Source organism: Mytilus trossulus, chromosome 6 (genome assembly GCF_036588685.1).
Source record: "Mytilus trossulus isolate FHL-02 chromosome 6, PNRI_Mtr1.1.1.hap1, whole genome shotgun sequence".
Classification (NCBI taxonomy): Eukaryota; Metazoa; Mollusca; class Bivalvia; order Mytilida; family Mytilidae; genus Mytilus; species Mytilus trossulus.
In genome coordinates this window covers 55,195,677-55,222,752 of record NC_086378.1, presented here as the reverse complement: position 1 = coordinate 55,222,752, position 27,076 = coordinate 55,195,677, and the positions used below count along the sequence as shown (strand labels likewise).

The window sequence follows — 27,076 nt, the reverse complement described above, 5'->3', positions numbered from 1 at the left end:
CGTGTTGCCTGTGCAATGCACAAAGTGTTTAAGTGTAATGATTTCAATAATCACTAGAGACTATTCGTCTGGTAAACTGATTTAAATTACTGTTAAGAAAGCTTTCATCTTTCTTAGGTACATCATTTAAATACATATACGCTTGTATAAAATGAATTATTCGACTGTTTCAAATATATCAATAATTAAACGGTTTTTGTTTGTTTGAGAGTAGATACCTTATTTTATGTGTGTGTTATTTGCATTATGAAAACTGTTTAAATAGAATCATTTTATGGTCGTCTTTCACAGAGGAACATGTTATTCCTACTTTGATCAAAAGAATTTTGCTCAGTCCAACAATCATCTTTAAACATTTGTAAATAAAATTTCCCAACTAATGGTGCTCCGGAACACCATGGTGTAAATGGTAGTGGAGCTTCGTCATATAAAGTCCATGCAAAACCCGGGTTGTATGAGTGTCCTTGTATAGCTACACGTATAGTTTTTCTTCCTTCTGTAAAAACAAGGAATAAGATATTAAGAGGGCAATACTGACTCGGTAAAGGGCGTACATTACTAATCAACTTAAAATACAATCAGTTTAACAGTAATACCCCACAAACTACCCAGAAAAACAACTGTGTACAGGAATACCGCCCCTAAGCAGGGGTGATTTTGGACAGAAGAGCAGTTCCTTCTCAACTTGGTGACACCCTTCATTCATATTCAATCTGTTGATTAGTCAACCAATAATACAGGATATGAGTTCTTGTTTTTATATTTTATTACAAATGTAATAGCGTTGCCTTTTCCTGTTCAATTGATAAATCTTAATAATTTGTGTTGTCATATTTGCCAAAGGACTACAAATACGATTCGCATAATCAAAAGACTAACGTGATAAAGATGTACAGTCATGGAAAACGTCGCCGTGTGTCAATACTAAAATGTAGATGTGATAGAATTTCAAAACTCATGTTAGACTGAAAAAAATTATCTAATAAAAATTGTTTTGAACATTCATATATGTAAGCTATCGGGGTTTTTTTTCATGCTTAGCTGACTTTATTGACACTTAAATACACATTGGAAATCATGGGCTTTTGATTTGTGTCATAACAGATATCCTCAAAGCTATAGGCAAAATATATGTGACGTACAAAAAAATCTTAAGAATAACGGTATATGAATCAATCAATCGCGTTTGAACAAGGACCTTATTATTGAGGAGCATTAGAGAATACATGCAGCTAGTAATGCGGCCAGATATATTCAGTCAATCGATTTGATAAATGAATCAATGTTTTTTTTAGTAACGTTGAAACAACCATTGAAAAATGAGCAAGTGGCATAGTTCTAAAAACGAAATTTTCGGACTTTGATAATATTTTTTGTACAGCTAAATCTACTGATTTTTTGTTTATCTATCCTTTCTTTACATTTAATGAATATCATATACTTTAATTAACCAACCGAGAATATGTTCTATGTACGTTTGGAGTTCCTGTGAATCAATCCTGAGTAATTCTCCACTATATAAAGAACATGTATGTTGGATGTGTCCAGGATAGTCAACATAGTGTTGTGGATTAAAGTTGTAACACAAATCAATATGGCGATAGTGCATAAAAACATTTATGTCTGATGGACACCTGCTACCCTCTAAACATAATTCACAAGAGGTTAAATTATTGTTAAATAACATATTGTGAATCTTATTTGCATTAACGTAAAAATCTATAAATGAAATGTTCATGACATACTGAAAAGAAAACATCGTTTCGTGTCTGCCATACAACGATATAGTCCGTTGTCTTACATAAATATTTGTTTGTCCTATCTAGAAAATCATGAGACTCATATAACATGTTTTGTGTTTTAATATTCTAGCGTATTGGTCGTATTTAAGTTAAATAGTTTGTCCAATTGTTTGATATAAAAAGGTGAATGAACTCATTATAGATACCAGGATTAAACTTTGTATATACGACAGACGAGTGTTTCGTCTACAAAAGACTCATCAATGACGCTCGAATCGTAAAATAGTTAAAAAGGCCAAATAAAGTACGAAGTTTGAGAGCATTCAGGACCAAAATTGCTAAAAGGTTTGGCAAGTACAGCTAAATTAATCTATTCCTGAGGTAGCCGATAACTGGGCTGGTGATACCCTCGGGGAATTAAAACTTCATTAGCAGTGACATCGACTCAGTAAACTCATAATAGAAAACCAGAATTAAATGTTGTAAGCTCACTAGACGCGCGTAAGACATCTCTTGCATAAACAAAAAATCTTAAATCAGTATACTCCTTAATACGGGCACAATATGAAGCTGTCATTTAACAAATCACTATGGTGAAATTGATTGATTGTATTATGAGTGTATTTGTTATTTATAATATAAACATTTTTTTTACTAACATGAAATAGACTTATCAACATCGAATTATATAATTTAAATTTCCCCATGGTTTACCTTTTTGGTATAAGGAATTAAGCAAAATTAAGAGAAACAGACAACTGAAAGATCTATGATTGGTCATCTCTTCATAAATTCCTATTTATGATGAAACACAACTTGTCAAATTATATTTCTTTTGAATAGAAGGGACGCAGGCGATATGTAACAATATGACATATAGACCTAACGTCAATGTCATGCTATTCTTATTGTTATTGACAGGTATAGTTAATTCTTTTTTTAAATGATAATTAAAATTACATCAATTTCGAAATGCAATCAATGGAATATTAATTGCATGGCCAATGTGATGAATAACATTTTAATTACTTATGTCTGAACTCTTTTTTAAAAAAAATAAAAAACAGAAAAACACGCTTATTCTTTTAAAATTAACAACCTTCAAAACAATCAAAAAAGATTGTCGAAAAGAAACCGGCAACGCCATAGCAAAGGTAAATCTTTCAATGATCAAATTTGAAAAAGATATTATTTTTGAAAAATAAAATGCTTCAATAAAATAACTTTAAAAAAATGAATGTATACATCATGAAATTGAAAAGTTACGCAGGAGATACGAACGGGACTTTCATAACTAACAATTGAGATAAATGACATCGCAAAGGCAAACGAATAAAATATTGACAGGAAGACAAACGACAAAGTGAAATTGATTTTTTTTCAATTGATATGTTTGAAAAATTTCTGCGTTTGTTAATATTTTGTAAATGAATACAGAAATCATTTACCAAAAGACGCTCATAAACGAAAAGTATGTTCAGGTATTATGGGTCTTTTGTTTTAATACAATTGTTTTTCTTTCGAACGAAACCTAAATAACTGTTTCAAACACTGACAGACTAAAACATGACACTTATTTGCTATTAAGAGATACATTTTCCAACAAGTCCCTATTTGCATTGGCTGGCTGTACTTGAACGTTTTCGAATGAAGTTAACACTGGTTCGTTACATTATTAAAAAAACACGTCATGCATTTTTTTATTTTGAAAGCATTGAGTTGTCCAAGAAGCTAAACCTCGAACTAAGGATGATCCTTCGGCCCTAATTATTTGATAATTTCCCGAAGTTAAACATCTTGCTTTAAAATTTTGATTTACAGTCAAACTCTTACGAATAAAATAGATCAATATAACTAATACAAACATTTAGATACTTCATTGTTGCAACTGAAGTGAACCCTAAACGTCTCATTTTTTCGAAAATTTATCTGTTTGTGAGCGTATTGACTAATATCTGCAAAGAAATGCAGAAATTCCATACATAACTGTGAGTCGAATAAGCAGCGATCTTTCATTTATGTGTTTACATTCCAATCAAATGATTAATCCCAAAAACCAATAGTGGATCATTTGTCTTATTTTTTTCAACTCATTGTAATAACAGGTTTCCCTGAAACTGAGGTCCTGAGCAAATATGCATCTTTATATCTTTATTGAATATAACAATAGTGTCACTATGAATATTTTTTGACATTGTATAATTATGATAATTTTATTTGCACAAACTAGAGACATATTCATATTTAGTAAACAAACTGCACATAGACAATAGTGTTTAACAGTATAATTATACAAATTTTTTGTTTAAAGCGTTAAAAATTGTTCTTCCCTCGCCGGGATTTGAACTCATGCTACTGCGATATTTATATAACTTTGCATGTATTGATAAATGTTCCTTTGTTTACGTCTTGATCCTTGCAAATATATATATATAGGATGGTGTTATATGAGACAACTATCCATCCAAGTCACAATTTAAATTAAAAGTAAACCTTTATATGTCAAGGTACGATCTTTTAACACGGACAATTTTTAACCTACACGATCAATGCATCATTGTTTTACCTATCAACTAGCTGTAAATAGATATATGACATATGTGTACATCTTTAAAACAAACATCATTGAACAACTGTATTCAATCACTTACTTCTTTTGCATGTTTTTTTTTCTTCCAAAAGACAGTTTTGTCAACATAACGAAACTTTAGAAAAATTCTCATGTTGAACTACCAGGGTTAGCTCATTTTTCAATGTAGTGAATATGAACGTTGTTTTACATACTGTACGTTCTTTTGGTTGATAAATGCTCACGTTTGATTAAAATGTTTGTAATTTGTTATTGAATTCCTCTTTGCTAATCGTTTTAGTTTGTAAATGCTCAAAGACTAGAACACAAACCTATGAATTCTATATTTCTCTTTTATAATTGTTTTATCATAGGCCTGTTCTATGTTCCTTTGATGAAGAACTGGCTCTTCCATCATTGTATTTGATAAATAAATTACATACGTGTCGTTACAACAATGGTATATTGCTGGGACTTCCAAGTGCTCCACGAAACTTCTTTCTAAAATATTAACATCTATTTTACCAGCAATCAAAGCCGGGCTTAAAAATTGTTGTGAAACTGCATATTCTAGAGGTGGCGTGAATCAGATGTGGATACTAAAAAATTTCAAAGATCGTTTAGAGTACATACAATCAAACTTTATCATCTTGCAATAATATTAAAACATTTGATTTTTCTACTCTGTACACAAGTATTCCACATTCCAAACTAATAGCCAAATTTAAAGAGTTGGTACTGCTTTGCTTCATTAAAAGGAATGGCCAACGTAGATACAAGTATCGTGTCTTAGGGAGGGATAAATCCTACTTTGTAAAGGATCACTCTGATTCAAACAAAAAATTATCTGAAGCTGACATTATCAAGATGCTTGATTTTTTGATTGACAACATATTTGTCACATTCGGAGTACGTGTTTTTCAACAGACTGTCGGAATTCCTATGGGAACAAATTGTGCCCCTCTACTTTCCGACTTGTTTCTTTATTATTATGAGGCTGAATTTATGCAGGAACTTCTTTGGAAGACAGATAAGAAGTTAGCGATATCTTTTAACTCTACTTTCCGCTATATAGATAAAGTTCTTTCACTAAATAATTAAAAATTTGGTGACTATGTGGAACGCATCTATCCCATCGAACTAGAGATAAAGGACAATGAGGGTTGGTTGAAAACAAACCTTAACAACAAAAAGATGATTTCAGCTTTCCAATTATGAACTTTCATTTCTAAGTAGCACCATTCCAGCAGCACCTTCATACAGGGTATATATCTCCAAATTGATACTATATTCCCGTGCCTGCATTTTCTATCATGATTTTGTTGATAGATAGTTGGTTGACCGTTATGGAATAACCGTTTCACAAATGATATCGGATATGTTCCTTACGTCGTAAATACAATCCCGTTCCCTTTCATGAATGATACTACCAAATGTGACTATTTACCGGATTCGTTATTACATAAGCAACACGACGGGTGCCACATTGGAAGCAGGATCTGCTGACCCTTCCAGAGCACATGAAATAACCCCTAGTTTTTTGGTGGGGGATCGTTTAGTTTTCTATGTTGTGTCATGCGTACTATTGTTTGTCTGTTTGTCTTTTTTTTCATTTTCAGCCATGGTGTTGTCAGTTTATTTTCGATTTATGTTTGACTGTCCCTTTGGTATCTTTGGTCACTCTTTTATGCCGTACTAAATTATAATCCTTGTTTGTACCCTTGATAACTTTTAGGATTTTATGTAAAGAAAATTAACTAAAATAAATTAGTTTTCTTCTGTGAAAATGCCTCACATTTCAGTGGAAATGAATCGCCATGCAGTGAAAATGAAAGTCTAGTATCATTTTTCGACAGCAAACATGAATTGGATAATTAAACCAGCATAGTGGAATTTTGATTTAATATCAACAAGCAGAATAACAAAACCTATTTCAAGTTAAACAACATTAATAATTATGTTAAAATTGACATTTTTTCTGCAAATAAAATTTAACTGCTATTTTTGAATTTCTTGCAAGCTCTTTTCGGGAACTATTGTTAATATTCATCTGTTTGTGTATTAAATATTGCACCTGGATGGCTATAAGTGCGATGAAAATCCGTCCGCTTCTCGTAACTATTTCATGAATATATAAAAGGAGTACACAATATATATTTTATTTTATTTATTTTTTTCAAAAATCACGAATTTGTCGTCTGTTTATTTATCATTCTACATCAGAAATTCATCACGAATACAGTTAAAATGACATTTCAAGATTCATACATTAGATACACTGTTCATCTAGACAATATAATAAGCTATATAGAGGATAAGGACAGTTTTAAACATTTTTACCCATATCGGGTCCATTACATTCGAATACCAAAAAGCGTGTATGTTATAAATTGATCAGGTTATTAAAATTGTATATACTTGAATGAATTATTCAAACCGAGGTAGATACATTTCTTTAAACATAATTTATATGCGTGACTGTGTTATTAACACAATGAAAACTATTCAAGCGAATCATTCTATGGCCTTCTTTCACATAGGAAAATGTTATTTTTATTTTGGTTATAACCATTTTGAGAACTCCAAAGATCATTTGTAAATATCTGTAGATGTGACCCGTACGCTGGGTCTCCAGAACGCCAGTTAGTGTATGGTAGTTCAGTTCCGTCATCTAAAGTCCACGCATTACCCGGGTTGTTACAGTGGCCTTGTATAGCTACACGTGAAGCTGTTCTTCCTTCTGTAAAAACAATTATACAATGTCAACATGATCATGGGTTAAACAATCGATAAAGGGAATACAGTAATGAGATAACTAAAAGACAGACAGTTTTACTTAACAAATAACAGAAGACCAAGAACAGGTATAAATATTAGATTTCAATGAGAGTGATATATATGTTACAAATAAATTAAGAATGTCCTTACCACAAATACTTAAATCTTATTCTTAATTATTTCTTTCGAGACAAAGATTTGGTTTGGAAGTTTTGTAGTATCCGTCGAAAACTTATTTCAAAAGAAAAAGCGCATTTTTGTTTTGAAGGCGATGCTATTTACCGAGGATTAAGATATGGCAGGGTAAACCTATCAATCCTTTTAATAAATTAATTCGAAAAGTTCATCAACTCAAAACAGTAATTAGATTTTTCAGTTTCCCGCATCTCTCTATTGTGATATAACCGTAAGTATCAGGACAGTCAAGTTATCTGTACGACGATTGTTGAAAACCGTCATAAAATTCAAATGCATTCCTAAGTCATCAACAAGTAAAACAGGATAGGACTTCATGTTGTTAATCTCTATTTACTGCATTCAAATTGTTATCTTTTTCCTGTTCACTGTGACAAAAATGAGAAACAAAGGTGAATGTTACCATTTGTCATGAATAAAACGATATATTCTAATATGTTTTAACTTAATGTCTTATATTTTAATTAACCAACCTAGAATATGCTCTATGTACGTTTGGCGTTCCTGTGAGTCAATTCTCAGTAATTCTCCAGCATATGACGAACACGTTTGCTTGATGTGTCCAAGATAGTCGATATAGTGTTCTGGATTAAAGTTGTAACACAAATCAAGATGGCGATAGTGCATAAAGCCATCTATGTCGGATGGACACCTGCTGTTTGCTGAATATAAAACACAAGCAGTTGAATTATAGTTTAATATGATGTTCTATATTTATTTTAATTTGTGAAACATAAACTTCTACGAGTATAATTTTAACGATATTCTAAAAAAGAAAAACATATTTCTTGTCATTGCTAGACCATCATCGAGTAAATATTTCACGTTTGTTTTTCATATTAAAGTTAATTAAAGGTAGAATTTAAAAGAGTATACGATGTAGTTGATAAGAATGTTAAATCAAAACGTAACTGTTGAACCCTACCAATATTTTATACCTGCCAGTAGACTCAAGTAAATTACAGCTACAAGACAAATCAAAGATCTATTTTTAGTGAGGTCAAAAAGGCTTCATACCATATTTACCAGCTGAAACTTTAACAAGACTGATATGTTGAAAATTGGAAATTTTTTATTGTGTTTGCGTGTTATTCATAATAAAACAATAATTTGCTTGATTTATCACAAACGTTTATTAGACTACAGAAAGTTTTTGTAAAACTTTTCAAAACCGGACAACGGGGCGATTAAACCAAACAAAGCTATAAATGCTAATTAACAAAGCATATATGAAGTCTCAAACCAAAACTTAGCAGTTTTATAAATCAAGACCTAGGCAAAATGATACAGGTTTAATAGCCGTCGATGACTGATAATCTCTACAGGTACGAACATTCTTATTTAAGTTAAGAATGAAACAATGTTGTTGATTTGATTATGAACAGTTGTTTAACTTTGTATTTTATTTGGCTTTTTTAACATTGTTTTATTTCCGTGTCACTGATGAGACTTTTGTCTGACGCAAATACAAAATTGCAATCCTGGTAGTATCTATGATGAGTTAAATATTGAATTATATTAGTTTTCTAAATAAAATAACGCAATTAATCTTTGATCATAGTTTTTTTTAGATAATCAGACTTTTAAAAAGGTGTGAATTGTAAACTGCATTTTAAATTAAAAAAAATACTTAAATTAATTAATTTATTGACTTTTTATTCCACGTAATAATGGGCAAAACTTACAACAATCATTCTTAAACAAATAAAACAAAAACAAAAGATTTGAATGGTGTTAGCATTATTCAAAAACGATCATCATTTCTTCATTAATTACAATAAAATTACCGGTACCAATTTTCTTGCACCAGATGCGCATTTCGACAATACATGTCTCTTCAGTGATGCTCGTGGTCAAAATATTTGAAATCCAAAGCTGATATAAAAGATGAAGAGCTATAATCCAAAAGGTCCAAAAAGTATAGCCAAATACGTAAAAGGAAATAGAGCTTTGCATGAGGGAGATACATTCCTTAATTTATAATAATTTATAATATTTTTCTTTCACAATTACAATTGTCAAGGATTTTTTTATCTGAAATACATGTGTCTGTACTTACAAACAATCAAAAGATAAAATTTCCATCCATCTTGTACTTGCTCAGGAACACTGTATTTAAATGTTTTAGAATGCAAAACACATCCTTTAGTTTGACGGTTGTAGAACAGTGTCATGCATTTTTTATTGTTATAACATTGCTGTAAACAAAATATCAAAGTTTTTGCATTCAAAACGACAATTGCTCCGGTGTAATGGACTTGTCCAGAATCAACTGCTCGTCCCTCAAAATGGACGGTTGCAGTATGTACAAAACAGAGTTTAAATATCATAATAACGAGAAAAAATATTCTGCGATACATTTTTACAACTTATTATGTGGCACTTCTATGTTGATTGTGAATTGAAATCAATGTAACATTATTTTTATAGTACATACAATGTGTTGACTTTTTCAAATTACTATATTTAAGAAACATATTGGTACATGTTTATATTGACATCGCCAAAGCATTTAATTTTAAAATTTATCTATGATAAACATACAACACTTTAAAAATCTATTTCGAAGTAAAATAAAGATATATGCATTATCTTATTGTCATTTTCCAGTAATAAGTCATAATAGTATTTACAAAATTGGCCTACATGTCAGAATACTGATATCAATTATAAAGTGGGTCGAGATTTTGTCAGGAAAAAATATGTTTATTTTGATATATGTAAACAAAATTCAAGAAATTATTGTTTGAATAAGAATGAAATAAACAAAAGGACAAAATTCTAAAACAAATTTTTTTTTTAATTTATACTTTTCTATATGTGTGTTCAATTATTAGATAAAACATTTATTTTAGAAACTAAAAGCCACTTGTTATCTTTGCGATCTAAAGGATTCATAGCGTTTCATGGGCTTGTTTTCTTTTTGTATTATTGAGCAGTTGCGCTGTTAACAAATTAGAAAAAGTATTTTCTGAAAACTCCTTATTGATTTGTTTGACACCGTTTCTATGAACAGACTAGTTTAAGGTCTTACAATAACAAAATTCATTTTATCACTTTGTACGACTACATTTTTAAAATTTAGTTTAGAGAACCAGTCACAACTTAGCACATACAGTCCGGTTTTGAAAATGATCCATTGAAAAATAGATTTATTTAAAAAAAAAAAACATGAACCACATCGGTCAATTTGACAAATTAACAATTGATAATTAAAAAAGAAGCTTCTGTTTTATTATGGGAGATCAATGTAGTAAAAATATTTTCCATAAAATATATAATTAACTATTATATAGATATAGTCCTAGGTGCATAATTTTTTTTTATTAGTTGTTAGTGGCTTTGAACTAGTGGTCAGTAACTGCGATTACTTTCAGATCTGTACTTAGTTGTCTTTTTGTTGTTTGGATGTACAAGTACCCGGCCACTTCCACCTGTATTTGCAGTATTTGTATTTTTATCCATCTGATGAGTTAATTAAGCTTTTTCAACTGATTTGTATAGTTTGTTTTTATATTGTACTGTTACATCACTGTCATAATTGTCTTTCGATCAATTTTTATACATAAGTTTGTTGTCTCGTTTGAATTGTTTTATATTTTAAATTTTCATTGTGTGGCCTTTTATAGCTGACTATGCGGTATGGGCTTTGCTCACTGTTAAGGGCCATACGGTGACCTAAACAAATCCGGGTAACAAACTGAAACCGAGTTAATTAATGTTTGTGTCATTTTTTCTTTTGTGGATAGTTGTCTCATTGGCAATCATACCACATCTTCTTTTTTTATATGAACCACATCAATTATAAGAGAAAAACAATGAAGCAACAGAAACACTGAAGTTTACAATAAACAAACAACAATGCAACACACACAGAATCGACCTATAAGATAACAACTGCAATTTTCCTGACATGGTATAGAATATTTTAAGAAAAAAATGGTGGGTTGAACAATGTTCTTCATATTATAAAGACACAATTGAATGTTTGTGAAGTAATTTGCCTTAAAGACAGACAAATCAAAACCTGTCGAGTATGCATCATTGCTAGGTTAGTGACATTCGATATATTGATATAATTTATTCCATTGTAGGCATAATTTTGCACGCAATAACAACTACATAACGGCTTGCACAGACTACAACACAAGGTAAAAGTTCAATGCTGAAAAGTCAAATTTGATAAAAACAAACTTTTTAATAAAAAAGGGATAGAGATTCAATAGATCAGTATAAATCAGTATATTGGTTGTCTATCAACTGCAGTGTTATATGTATCGTTTAGTTTGATTCAGATGAATGGTTCAGTTTTAAATATCTGGAACGTGATTACTAATTGGACATGAAAACATCAATGCAAATCATTGAATTGTGGGAGAACATCAAATGCGCGGTCTTTTTCCCTGTCAAATAACAAATTTTTAACTGATTGCATTATCCTTTTGAGTTGAACTGCTTCAGCTTTTTTCTATCATGGAAGTAATGACGACAGTACTTACGGCAATATAAAAGACGGGCAAACAATACCAAAGGGATTTTTTAACTCTTAGATCGAAAAAAAAACCTGACAACACCATGACTAACATAGAAAACGACAAACAGACAAATAATAGTACACAAGAAACAACACAGAAAGCTACAGACTAAGTAACACGAACCCCACCAAAGACTGGGGGAGAACTCAATTCTCCAGAAGTGGAATCAGATCCAGATCCACATGTATTAAATTACATTTTAGAAAATAAACTTGTTAGTAGCTTCAAAAAGGAGGACGAAAGATACAAGAGGGATAGTCACATAAATCGAAAATAAACTGACAACGCCTGGCTAACTATGAAAGAAGACAAACATACAAACAATAGAACATGACACAGAAATAAGCGACTAAAGATCTTCATACGGTCTTCAACAATACGCAAAGCCAATACCGCATAGCAAGCTATAAAAAGCCACATGCTATGAAAAATGTTAAAACAATTCAAACGAGATAAACTAACGGCCTAATATATGTAAAAAATGATTAACGAACAACAAACATGTAAAACAGCAGCATACGAAAATTACATTCTCCTGACTTGCGACACACAGAATGTGGCTGTGTTCAACTTGTTCCTCTACGTGCAATATTTTACTATAATGGCTCATTTTAACAAATTGTGACTTGTGACTCGATTTGAGAGTAGTCTCATACGAACTGATATACTTACATCAATTTAAAAGGTTTTTTTTTATTCTTCCTTTATGCGAATAAACCTAAGATAATAACAATGGCAATGTTTCAAAAATAGATTACTTTTTGTGTTTGATAAAGCATTAGACACACTTTTGTTTAAATACAATGAACATATGTTCATATTGAACATACAGTGTCTATGGCATTTTTATTTAGATTCTTCATTCATAATTATTATAACTCTCTTTCTAATGATCAAATTAGTACTACAACTGACCTAAAAAAGACGCTTAGTTAACGAGTTTGATGTTCCGGAATGACACACGGATGCAAATTGTTTTGAATGATAGAATAATATCTATATTTAAATTTCAACCTGGTCGTAAAAGTTTCAATGGTCACATTTTTGTAGTTTAGCTCTTTAATGAGGTATCCCTCAATTTACGGTTTTTGGTAGTCACTTTAGAATCCAAAAACTAAATATCTGCAAGTATAATAGGAAGGATGAAGACATAACTATTATATAATACCAACCTCAAACTTTCAAACTTAAAGTTGACTGTTTTTCAGATGAAAATTTAACACGGTTTTTTTTACAACGAAAAAACATATGATTCGAAAACAGTATTGGACATTTGAGAGGACAACATATACTATTGCGATACTGCATGCAAATTGTAAAAGTTCCAAACAATTTTGTCAAAACCCAAAAATAAAAACATCATTTGTACCTTTTTTAATTACGGAAATTTCCAATCCGTCAATCAGCTCCACCATATAATGCGCGTTATAATAATACAAAACTTATTAATATTGTGTGATTGTGACTTTGTCTTCATATCCGTAATGTCGCCAAACAGTGTTAACGTGGTGTCCCATATTTTTGACGTTGTGTGCTAGCGACGTGAGAGGGAGAGGAATGTTTCCGGATGAACAAAATGACAGAATGTTTGTACTGTCGGAGTGTATGCTGTGTCTTTTGTGTTTTATGTAACGTCTTTATAATACATGTAGTGAGAATAAATCGTAACTGTTGTTTTCTAAAAAGATGGTGTTAACTTATAAATTATGAAAGCTCGGGATTCTACGTTTACAACATTCAAGGATGCGAATAGATGTTTTTAATTTTTTTACAGACGAAATGCTTTTAAAAAGGGGAGGAAATATGAAATTAGAAAATGAAGGTACCGTAAACAAATCTATTCGACAATTCAATTGTGACCAAATGTATAACAGAAGGACAATACGGCACTGGAGTACTTAAATTAGATTCACCGTTTTGAAACTGATATTTGAATTGTAACAGATTCGACCAGATAATTTACAGAGAAGTATTAAATCGGCAAAAATGGAAGAAAAATGATTGAACATTATTGTTGGTGTTAACATCAAGGATAAAATGACAATCTAAGGTATAAATTTGGAAGAAATTAATATTGTCACGTTTTAAATTTGTCTATAAAATATATTTGTCAGCATTTCGTTTTGATGTATAATAACCATGAGCTGGTGTGACTAACCAGAGTTTGACTTTACTGAACTTTTTGAAGGTTTCTGGATGAAATTTTCTATTTTAGGTGAACGTTGTAGTTGTTCACCTAGCTGATATGGTTTTTTATGTGGTTACTTCACTTAGAGGTAAAGCTTTATGCATTGAAATGTCGATTTGGTGATATTGAGACTGCTCAGATTTGTAGAATGAAATTGAGAAATATAACTATGTTTGAAAGTGAAAGCGTCCAACAGTAGGTATGTAGAGTTCAGATAAATCTTCGGAAATCGTTCCCTGGTGTGAACGAAGATTTATTAGTAAAGCTGATTACTGAGTATGCTATATACAAATAACCTGAGGGTGATATAGGATATAGAGTTCTGACTAAAGAATCATCAACAATTAGTGAACTTATCAAAGAAATATTGTGGCAGGAACATTGCAGACAATCTTTAAAGTTCGTAGAATAATCGCGTTGCAATGCCGACAGTGACTCTGAGAAAATATTTGAAATAGGCACGAAGCGTAATATAAATTCCATAAAGTATGATAATCGGAGGAAGGACGTTTTAGCAAATACTGACTTTGAAACGCAATATCAATAGTTTATATACTAGTAACCATAAATTGGAAGAAGACAAATGCACTGTTGGTAAATTAAATGTACGTAATAATTTCGTTTATTCGAGTGAACAGTCTGTTTATTACATCGCCGAGTCATATCAATTGAAATATGAAGATTTTTGTGATGTTATTGAGGGAACTGAAGTTGAAGTTTCGAAAGTTTTGGACGAAGAGATAGCTATCTTGAAACTTCCGCGCGTTGAAAAGCGGTTACTGGTGAAACAGTAGTTGTTAGCGTTAGAAAGGTGGAATTGAAATGTCAGGAACTTAGCGACATTATCAAATCAACTTAAGTAGAAGTTGTACAAGTTTCGGAGCTAGAGACAATACTTGGAACGTCCGAACTTTGAAAAGCAGGCAGTAATCACCGGTGTGGTAGAGGCAGTTCACGTTCGAAAATGATCACCCTTTGAGCAAAGTGACATTCTGTTAATTACGTCTAGAGTTTCATCATATTCTAGATTATCGACACCAGTTATGTAAAAAAAGGACTTCACATATAAAGAACATGCATGTGGAAATGCCAAGTTCATCCTATTCAGAGATAGTAACGTCTATGAAAACAGCTATACACATGATGTATGTGGATCGTCAATGTTACCTGAGATGAACTGGAAAACACGCAAACGCAATTTGTCTTGATCAATTTTTATTTCGAGGACGAAATATTCTTAAAAAGAGGAAGTTGTGTTGTAATAGTGACTTTGTCTTCCTGTCCGTAATGTCGAAAAACAGTGTAAACATGGTTTCCCGCATATTTGACGTTGCCGGATGAACAAGATGGCCGAATGTTTGTACCGTCGGAGTGTATGCTGTGTCTTTTGTATTTTTTGAAACGTCTGTATAATACATGTAGGAAACTGTTTGGTGACTGTTATTTTCTACAAAGATGGTGTTAACTTATAAATTATGAACGCTTGGAATTCTACGTTTACAACATTCAAGGCAGCAAACAGATGTTTTAAATTTTTATACAGACGAAATGCTTTTAAAAGGAGGAGGAAATATGAAATTAAACAATGAAGGTACCGTTAACAAATCTATTCGACAATTCAATCGTGACTAAATTTATAACAGAAGGACAATACGGCACTGGAAAATGTGTGCATCATCAGTGATGTTATAATGTTTTTGAGTGTAAATTCACATTGCGATAAGACGTGTCACGGTACTTGTCTATCCCAAATTCATGTACTAGTATTTGGTTTTGATGTTATATTTGTTATTGTCGTGGGATTTTGTTTGATGCTTGGTCCGTTTCTGTGTGAGTTACATTTCAGTGTTGTGTCGTTGTTCTCCTCTTATATTTAATGCGTTTCCCTCGGTTTTAGTTTGTGACCCCGATTTTGTATTTTGTCCATGGATTTATGAGTTTTGAACAACGGTATACTACTGTTGCCTTTATTTATAAGACTTACACCAGAAGGCAAAATTAATGCGTCTTTAAATAAGAAACAACAGAAAGCCATTTGTGTGATCAAACTGATCCACATGAATCCTGACACTTTTATTCGGTCTCGCGCTCAGTTACCTCCTTCTAGTTTGGAGAAGTTTTGTGTAAAAGCACAACCTTTAAAAATGACAGAAAACCACACAAAACTGAGTCGTCTGAACATTTTGACAGTCTTTTGATGTGTGCTAATGTGAGTTATTATTTATCCATGCATGGCATGGTAATCATCATCTCGAATACATATTTATTTTCAATATGCACTACAAAATACTTATTTAAGTCAACACCTGTGCAATCAGGTCAAACAGTTACTGAAAAATTAGAATTTGAAATTGCTTTCAATTTATTGATAACGATTGTAAGGAAGGATCTGTTCTTTTTTAAAAAGTACATCTTCGACATATACCTGTACCGATCACTTTTACCCAAAATTGTCTCTGATGTCTGTAAACTTCCAAACTTCAGAACTAACTAACTAGATATTAAGACACCTTACAATTCAGACACAGCGGGGCCAAGGGGTATCAAATATAGAGTTTAACTCTGAACTCAATATAGGGGATGTCATATCGGCTGCCGGAAAATTGCAGTCTATGTCAAGACTTTCAGAATTACATCAAGGTGTGTCAGAAGAAATTAAGGATACAATAAAAGAAGATCATTTACTTCACTCTGCCGCCGGCGCTCTTATGAGCTATGTCATCGTTGGGTGTTTCTTTGGAAAAGCTGCCCATGTCGCTTCTGAAGTTGATTAAGTGTTAGTTAATTGATGACAAATCCAACAAAGGCGCTTTTGGACCGTATATTGTCCCAAAAGATAAAAAAAAATGTATAATGGCTATTTCAAAATATTTCGTTTATGTAGCAACATTTGCCCTATTACATGTGGGACTGGCCGTGCAATTATATCTTGAATATGGGAATATGGGTGACGAACATTAATAGAAACTTTGTACCCACATAGCTTTTGTGTTTCCAATGCAGAGGTAAGACTATACCTGACAGGCATTGCCATGCACGAGTTTGACCGAATCAAAGCAGTATGTACGCTCCAGATGGCATTGTTTAAAAACACAAAGGGGAATGTTTGATACAAAAAGGTGCCGACAATATAGGCACCAACAAAGAGACAATTGATAGTAAGATAAGTTTCATTCAATGGCACGAGCAGATTTTCAGGTTTCTCGCTGCATTAAAAATCCGTTGGTGGCCTTTGACTGTTGTCTGCCTAATGGTCGAATTGTTGTCTCTTTGACACATTCCCCATTTCTTTTCTCAATATTATTATCCATCCTTAGTTGATTTCAGAAAGCGTCAGATGAAAGTGATAAGATAACAATTTTCACTTGACTTACAGTGCATCATCGTTAGCAACTGTTTCATTTTACCAAAGGTAAAAGAGGTCCTGTTCGTGTTCCTAATTCTTTCAATAATTCGACCGGGAAGACAAAAATGGATAAACCCCAACAACTTACAAGATTAACTTTGTTCCTGCAAAAGGTAAATCTTTGGGTTTAAAAGCTGTGTTTGCTTTGAACAAACTCGTCCCTGCGCCGAACGTGTTCGTGTCAAAACAGGAAAGTGTGTTGTAATGCTTATACGCCTACTGAATCCGCATACGATGACGAAGAGATTGATTCACACATTATTGAGCTATTGTATGTCGCTTTTAACAGACAAGTTATATAAGGGTCATGACTATTTTTAAATTTACAACAATAGCAAATTAGCATTAAATTGTGTTATTAAATTTTATTTTCCATCACTTCCCTAAAAATTTATGAGTCTACACTTTTTACCAGGATAATTCCACGGAGACAATCTTCATGCACCAAAATGACCTTGTTTTACACTCAACTAAACGCTAAATTGATGCAAGTCACACTTATGATGTTTTTAAAGGGAAACTTCGCAAAAAAATCAAAAATTCATATTATGTCCATTCTGTATAAAAATGCTCAAATTTATAAATATTAAAGTTTTATTCCGCTAGATAAGAGATCACCATCGATTTTAAATTTTGAGTATCAGTTCTTTGCGTTCCGCCATTTTGTTATCTTGTCCAAATAAAAATCACGATATGTCTATAAACCATAAAGAAACAAAACTACAGTAACCGATGTTGTCGTAATTACGTGTCGATATCTTGTCAATCGTACGGTTGTTTTATCTTACTAACCAACTTGATTCGGAAAATGTTCTTATATTTTTAATAACCATATAGTCTGTTATTTTTAAACTGTTAATATTGGAATTAGTTAAAAAGTCAAAGTTCAAATCATAAATAAGAGTTCCGTGAAAATTGTTTTCGAAATCTAATTCGTTCATAATTCTTTAAAGTAATATACTTTATTCAAATAAATTAGGATCTTCGCTCCACTGATCACCCGCATGGCTTAAGGTATTACTCCCAAAGGTATTGTGAGGGGTGTAAGGTGACACGACCAGGTATTCAAGCGATTTCCTGTCGGGCCTGCAAGTTCATGCATCGTTTCACTTCTGTAGGTATTGATCAGTGTACACGGCCGATAACTTATAACTTTCCATTTTGAACTATCAGGTGCATGTATAATATACATCTCTGTCTTGCGTGTCCGAAAGTGATATAATATACTAGTCATTACTTAACTCATACGCTTGTTTATAAATAAAATTTCTGGTGTAAAGAATATTATTTATAAAAAAAAAAAATGATACCAAAAAAAATAATAAAAAAATTGAAGATATACAAATATACGTATTTTTTCCAAGGGTTAATTTGGGGGAAATCAGAGACATATAATTGTATTATATGTCTCTGCGCGGGACGATGTAATATTTACTCGTTGTCAATAGTAAAGGACATAGTTGGATCATTCCAGAAATGTTGATTAAAAAAATGTGCGCACTTGTCGACGATTCGTTTATACGCCCGGATAGAAAGTTACGGAACTACAGCGCAATTTAAAATATATACATGTATACATTGAACATAAGAAAGAAACATACATTTTGTGCAAATTGGGGTAAAAGTTTTGTAAATAGACTAGTCCACGTATACCAACAGTATGTAATCATCCAATTCGATAGACTATTGTATACCAAAAGAAGAAGAAGAAGAGGACCAATTTGATTAAAATACATGTCGATCTATAACTTGCTTTGGTTCATCGAAGTTATGAACATAGTAAAATCACAGATTTATATATCAATTAGATTGTTCTCGAATAAAGAAAGAAATTCGTCATCACCACAACTGTTCCGACATATGCAACTGGACGTACACTAATAATCCCCGAGGGATGTGAATATTTTCTAGGAAAGCTATTGAGTTTTAAAGTTTCAAATCATTTTCGGGATTTATTTTCTTTCTTGATATTCAATGACAGCAAATTTAAAGAATAAACTGCTTGTCAGATATTTGTCCGCTTTAGGGGTATTCTTGCCAGTTGAACAGACTTATAATTACATTCAAAAATAGGGAAAGATGACATTAAATTCGTTGTCTTTTGTTTTTAAACATCTTTGGTCAAATAGTTATTAAGTATTATACGTTGTGAGACGAAGACTACTTTAATAAGGACGTCCCCGATTATGATTAAATTTGGTTGACGTTTTTCATACTTGATAAAGAATATCTATTCGTAATTTTTCGATTCCATTCCAAGAAGACCTTAAATTTGCTGTCAATGTTTTAAGACTTCTCCAAGTACAAAAGTATTTTTTCTTTATTCGTTCATATTATATTCCGCTTCGGTAGAGTTATCTTCAGTGAGTTCCAGTTATTAATTTGTACGTGACTTTTAAAAAGTCTAAATCTAAGTGTTCTCATTCATTTATTTGCCTAATAAAGACAAATAAAAATACTTTGGTAAAGCTATTTATAATTTCTAAGTTCTCCTTTTTATTAGACATCAATCAAGGACAAAATGTGTAAATCATTTCAATCGGACATATGAATTAAGTTTCCCGTCTTTAACCAAAAATTGTGTATTTCTTAGTAAATTAACTTATTTGAATTCAAATAAATAATAGCACCAAACATAATTAAATAATTCCACGGCGATCAATTTTTATTTGTCACCAACTTGAATATATATTTTAAATATGTATATTGGATGCTCCCCATGTCTTATAATTCACTGATCCGAATAGACAGTCACACCTGGCAAGGTGTGCCCGAGAGGCGGGGTTAAATACCGAAGTGCAAATAACAATTTACCTTTCAACAAGCCATCTACGAGTATTGCTACAGAACCGTGAATACACACATCGTATCAACCAAGTCATAGCAGAGATAGTAAAAGGTCAATAAGAGTACACCAACATATTGTCTTTATAGATTATTGTACTTTACTTTGTTCACCTTATCAGTCCGAAAAAAAACATTAATTAAAAATCAATTTATAAATTTTTGTGTTGTCTACAAAAATAATTCGAATATATACGTTTAACATAGAAAATTTATCTCATGAATATGTACAATTGAACGTATGTGCGTTTTATCTTCTTATTATCGGATGGTTATTAGATAAAGCATAAGTCATCGGCGCGCTTACGATTACGTTGAAATATGATTAAAAACCAAGACTTTTAATGATTGTTTTTTAAATCCCGGCATGCAAAAACCAGGAGAAAACGTCACGACCTACAGGAAGTAGTTAATATTTTTTCATTAAATATTGAATTTCTCCTTTATTACTGCACATATAGCGATAAAACTTTGTGAATATATATATTATGTCATAATGAACATATTTAAACCATAAGTAAAAAATCGTGAATTTTCCCTTTAAACTTCGCCTCGTTTGACTATGGTATTTTTTGTGTTATAAATTATCTGCTCAGACTTTGCAAATATATAACATGTACTTATCTATAACTTGATCTTAATTTTCACAAAATACACAACCTTTTAGATGCAAATATCAAACACACTGTTTCAGAGCTTGAATTTGTTTTTTTCAAAGATAGAAAAAATACTGAATTAATTTAATTGGCTGGTGATTTATAGTTTTGAAAATAATCCTGTAATAAACTGTAGTGAAAAAGTATAGGCAATATAAAAGTTTATGGATGTTAAAAGGTTAAGGCCACCTCTTTTTTTGCTATGACATAAACGGAAAAAAATCAGAGGGTTCCAGATCAACGCCATATAGTAATGGCAGCACTTTATATAAGTAGTCAAATTTTTCATTTTAACATCGAATATAGCATATGCTTATAATTGAACAGTTTTTGTAGCATTCTATTGAATAAAGATCAGACAAAAATTACTTTTTTTTCGTGTGGTTGAAATATTGATATTGTTAGGTCTGACCTTTGGCCTCAATATAACAAAAATATGACCACTCTGGATTTTTACTACCAAATTTTCTTATTGTACACGTTTTCCTCTTTTCATCGATATATAATTTAGATATGTGTTCTTCCGGAACATTAAAGTTTAACTAGAGGCTCTAAAGAGCCCGTGTCGCTCGCCTTGGTGTATGTGCATATTAAACAAAGGACACAAATGGATTCATGACGAAATTGTATTTTGATGATGGTGATGTATTTGAAGTTCTTACTTTACTGAACATTCTTGCTTCTTACAATTATATCTATAATGAACTTTGCCCATTAGTAACAGAGAAAAAATTTTGGTAAAAATTTACATAAATTTACCAAATTAATGAAAATTGTTAAAAATTGACTATAAAGGGCAATAACTCCTAAAGGGGTCAATTTACCATTTAGGTCATGTTAACCTGTTTGTAGATCTTACTTTGCTGAACATTATTGCTGTTTACAGTTTATCTCTATCTATAAAAGTATTCAAGATAATAACCAAAAACGGCAAATTTCTTTAAAAATGACCAGTTGGGGGGCAGCAACCCAACAACCAGTTGTCCAATTCATCTTAAAATTTCAGGGCAGAAAGATATTGACTTGATTCACAAGTTAACTCCATGTCAGATTTGCTCTAAATGCTTTGGTTTCAGCGTTATGGGCCAAAATCTACATTTTACCCCTGTTCTATTTTTAGCCGTGGCGGCCATCTTGGTTGGATGGCCAGGTCACCAGACACATTTTTCAAACAAAATACCCCAAAGATGATTGTTGCCAAGTTTGGATTAATTTGGCTCAGTAATTTCAGGAGAAGATTTTTGTAAAAGATTACTTAGATTTACGAAAAATGGTTAAAAATTGACTATAAAGGTCAATAACTCCTAAATGGGTCAACTGACCATTTCGGTCATGTTGACTTATTTGTAAATCTAACTTTGCTGAACATTATTGCTCTTGACAGTTTATCTCTATCTATAATAATATTCAAGATAATAACAAAAAAACAGCAAAATTTCCTCAAAATTACCAATTCAGGGGCAGAAATCCAACAACAGGTTGACTGATTCATCGAAAAATTTAAGGGCAGATAGATCTTGGCCTGATAATCATTTTTACCCAATGTCGGATTTCCTCAATGCTTTGGTTTCAGAGTTATGAGCTAAAAACTGCATTTTACCCTTGTTCTATTTTTAGCCGTGGTGGCCTTCTTAGTTGGATGGCCAGGTCATCGGACACATTTATGAAACTAGGTACCCTAAAGATGATTGTGGCCAAGTTTGGATTAATTTGGCCCAGTAGTTTCAGAGGAGAAGATTTTTGTAAAAGATTACTTAGATTTACGAAAAATGGTTAAAAATTGACTATAAAGGGCAATAACTCCTAAAGGGGTCAACTGACCATTTCGGTCATGTTGACTTATTTGTAAATCTAACTTTGCTGAACATTATTGCTGTTTACAGTTTATCTCTATCTATAATAATATTCAAGATAAAAACCAAAAAACAGCAAAATTTCCTCAAAATTCAGGGGCAGCAACCCAACAAAAGGTTGACCGATTCATCTGAAAATTTCAGGGCAGATAGATCTTGACCTGATAAACATTTTTACAACATGTCAGAATTCCTCTTAATGCTTTGATTTTTGAGTTATAAGCCAAAACTGCATTTTACCCCTATGTTCTATTTTTAGCCGTGGCGGCCATCTTGGTTGGTTTGCCGGGTCACCGGACACATTTTTTAAACTAGATACCCAAATGATGATTGTGGTCAAGTTTGGTTCAATTTGGCCCAGTAGTTTCAGAGGAGAAGATTTTTGTAAAAGCTAGCGACGACGGACAACGACGACGGACGACGACGGACGCCGGACGACGACGGAAACCGGACGCCAAGTGATGAAAAAAGCTCACTTGGCCCTTTGGGCCAGATGAGCTAAAAAAATAAACCCTGATTGCAGAACTGTATATCCACCCGTCCTGTGCCTGCTCAGGAACGCAATCTTTAAATATTTAAGATCGCAATTTTGCACATTCTTTTGTAAATTTTTGTGGTTTTTTTTCAGATTTGCAGTAAACAAGAAAATTAAACTAGTCTGCATTATCGCTTCAATGGCTTATGTTCTAGCGTAATAAGCTTGCGCAGACTTGATAGATGTTGCGCTATAAAAGTTATTCCGTATTAATATAAAACAAGTTTGAAATACACGATATCGAGAAACAAATGTAATGCAAGGAATTTTTTGTCTTTGTTTGCCTCAGTTCATCTTGGTATTCCGAATTATAAATGAATCATGTCTTTAAGGAACATGATAGTCCAAATACAGACCGTGGATTGTGTTAATACTTGACTAAACTTTAGCTTATGTTAAAAAAATATAATAATGAGGTTGGTGTACGGAGATATTTCAAACAAAAGGTTTTGCAAATTTGTCCGATTTCGTAAAATTTTACAAAGAGAAACCAGTCTTTTTGTAAGTTCAATGAAAACTAAGCGATGTCATTCTAAAATTCATCGTGAGAAGGTAGCTCGACTTATTATGTGCTTTATAAGTTGTCTCATTGACGATCAAACCACATCCTCTTTATATTTATAAAATTACAAATAAAGATATGGGTTACGCATTTTATTTTTATTTTTATTTCATTTTTTTTTTATATAATTTAGTATTTTTGCATCTTAGTAAACACCCCTGATATGGCTCAGCTTAAGAACAACATTGAATTCGATATAAATAATCTGATGTTGTTAAAAGTCACTATGACAAGGTTTACACATTACATTCTTTGGTGACTATGTGGAACACATCTATCCCATCGAACTAGAGATAAAGGATAATTCAGATACAGTTAAGTCGGCTTCATATCTTGACTTACATCTAGAAATTGACAATGAGGGTCGGTTGAAAACAAAACTTAACGACAAAAGAGATGATTTCAGCTTTCCAATTGTGAACTTTCCATTTCTTACTAGCAACATTCCAGCAGCACCTGCAAACGGGGTATATTTCTCCCAATTGATACGATATTCCCGTGCTTGCATTTCCTATCATGATTTTCTTGATAGAGGGTTGCTTCTCACAAGGAAGCTATTAAACCAAGGGTTCCAAATGGTAAAGTTAAAATCATCCCTTCGTAAATTTTACGGACGCCATCATGAGTTGGTTGACCGTTTTGGAATAACCGTTTCACAAATGATATCGAATATGTTCCTTGCGTCGTAACTACAATCCCCTTCCCTTTCATGAATGTGACCTACCGAATTAGACTATTTACTGGATTTGTAATCACATAAGCAACACGACGGGTGCCAAATGTTGAGTAGGATCTGCTTACCCTTCCGGAGCACCTGAGATCACCCCTAGTTGTTGGTGGGGTTCGTGTTGTTTATTCTTTAGTTTTCTATGTTGTGTCATGTGTACTATTGTTTTTCTGTTTGTCTTCTTCATTTCTGGCCATAGCGTTGTCAGTTTGTTTTAGATTTATGAGTTTGACTGTTCCTTTGGTATCTTTCGTCCCTCTTTTCTTTTGTAAAAAAAAACAATAAAAATGCATTCTATAGTGATTACTTGCATATTTTATTTTATCAAAAATCAAGACCTATTGTGGACTGCAATTTAACAATTAATTCAAAATAACAAAAGACTGTCTTGCAAATGTCTATATTGGATTTGTTTATGTTGCTTTTTGATATAAAATAATCAATGGCATAAAGGGACAACCCGTGGTAAAATTTAGATATATTCAAGCCCCCATGAATTATTTCCATTCTATTAAGACAAATACGGCAATTCTTTTGGATCGAAGCGCTCTAGGTGGAGGCAAATATTTGCCGTTCCCATAAATTAACGCACTGTTAGATTGGTGGTAAAGAACGAAGGAAACAGAATTACTGACATGCTCAAACTATTTACAATAACATTTTTAGATAAATTTGGATGCATTTTAATAATAATTAACCTATATATCTTCTATGTATATAAAAAAGGCCTTATACCACATTTTAGCATCGTTTGTTTACGTTTCTTTGTTGTGATGATTTTCGGTATCAGAAGCGTGTATTTTCCAGTAAAATGCTTAAATTATTACGTCATTATTCTATGACGTCGTGTTCTTCATTCATAAACAATCATGTGACGTTGGAGTACAATCGGAACAGCCCAACCAATATTTTCATATTTTACCACGAGTGTGTACTTAAAGCGTTTGAAGGACGTCATGTAAGAATATGGAATATCCAATTTCATTTTAAAATGCAATAACGAAAAACGCTCAATATAAAATAAAACTTGGGACGCATTTTTGTTTTTGTATATTTGTTAACATGTTAAGTTTTAAATTATTCTAAAACCTAATGTTTGGATAGTTTCATTGTAAATGAAACAATATAACGATATAAGACTATTATTACAAGGATGTATTCGCTTTATATACTGATTCAAACCATCATTTTGTACATGAGAATGGTTATCAAAGGCACCAATTTATAATTTAGTACACCAGACGCGCGTTTTGTCTACATATTAAAGACTCATCAGTATCGCTCATATCAAAATATTTATAAAGCCAAACAATTACAAAGTTGAAGAGCATTGAGGATCCAAAATTCCAAAAAGTTGTGCCAAAATACCTTTAACAAGTCAGATATATAACAGTTGTTTGCTATTCGGGTGATGTTTGAGGTTTTGATTTTATTTTTCGTTATAATATTTTCTTGGAGTTCTGTATTTACGTTATCTTGCTTTGTAGTTAAACTAAGATATTCGGATAATGCTTGCTATTTTGAATTGAAAATGAATTTTGCTGTTACTTAAAAAAATGATAATATATTTTTTTTTTTTTTGATTTGTAAAACATGGTGTTTAATTTATAAGTATGAAACCATAATAAGTGGTATAATATCGGCATTCCAATAAAAGTTGTAACGATTTTATGGTTTTTCCGTACTTGCTGGTAATCTTTTCATTTTTGCTAATAGACTGATAAAATCACTTTGAATATCTAGAGTACAAAATTGCTTTATTGAATTATTTGGAATCCTATCGTTGAATTGTAATCTTGTTTCAACCATTTTTTTCGGCAATGTACAAACACGATCCACATTTCATCATTATTTTAAACATTGTCAAAATAAATTAATAAATATGTGTACTTACTCACTTCCAAAAGATAAAAATTCCATCCATCTTCTTCTTGCAAAGAAACGCTGTACTTAAATGTTTTAGAATGTAATATACATCTTTGAGTATGTCGGTTGTAGAAAATTGTCATACATTTTTGATTGCTATAACATTGCTGTAAACAAAATGTCAATGTACTTGCATTTGATATAACTAATGCTCCGGTGTAATGAACTTGTCCAGATATAATCAATTTTCCCTTCAAAAAGACAGTTGTAGTATGAACAAAACAGAGTAGACAAATCATAATATCGAGAAAGAATATACTACAAGTAAAAGACATTGTTTTCTTAACTGACTACACTTCACTTCGATGTTGCTTGTGCAAAAAATTTAATGTGATCCAATATTCATGGAACATTCAAAGTAAAAATTGTTTAAAACATGATATTGGAGACAAATGTTGTACATTTAGATATTACTCAAGCTTTTAATTTTAAAATCTGTTTAAACAAATCACACTTTGCGCAAATCTATTTGAAAGTTGAAATAAACTAAATCGTCATTATCTCTTTTGTCTTTTTACCTGACAGTAATATAATCAAATACAGAATTCGTCCCACTTGTC

The 27,076-nt window shown here is 31.9% G+C and overlaps 1 protein-coding gene across 1 annotated transcript; it reads right to left on the bottom strand.

Moving 5' to 3' along the window:
- Positions 1-272: 272 nt before the first annotated feature.
- LOC134722824 (uncharacterized) lies at positions 273-26,836 on the bottom strand. The gene is made up of 4 exons (XM_063586451.1): positions 26,485-26,836; positions 7,758-7,946; positions 6,881-7,051; positions 273-496 (listed from the first exon to the last, which is right to left on the bottom strand). The coding sequence occupies exons 1-4, from the start codon at positions 26,789-26,791 to the stop codon at positions 273-275; spliced, it is 891 nt and encodes a 296-aa protein (XP_063442521.1). The 5' UTR covers positions 26,792-26,836.
- Between the last annotated feature and the right edge of the window lie 240 nt (positions 26,837-27,076).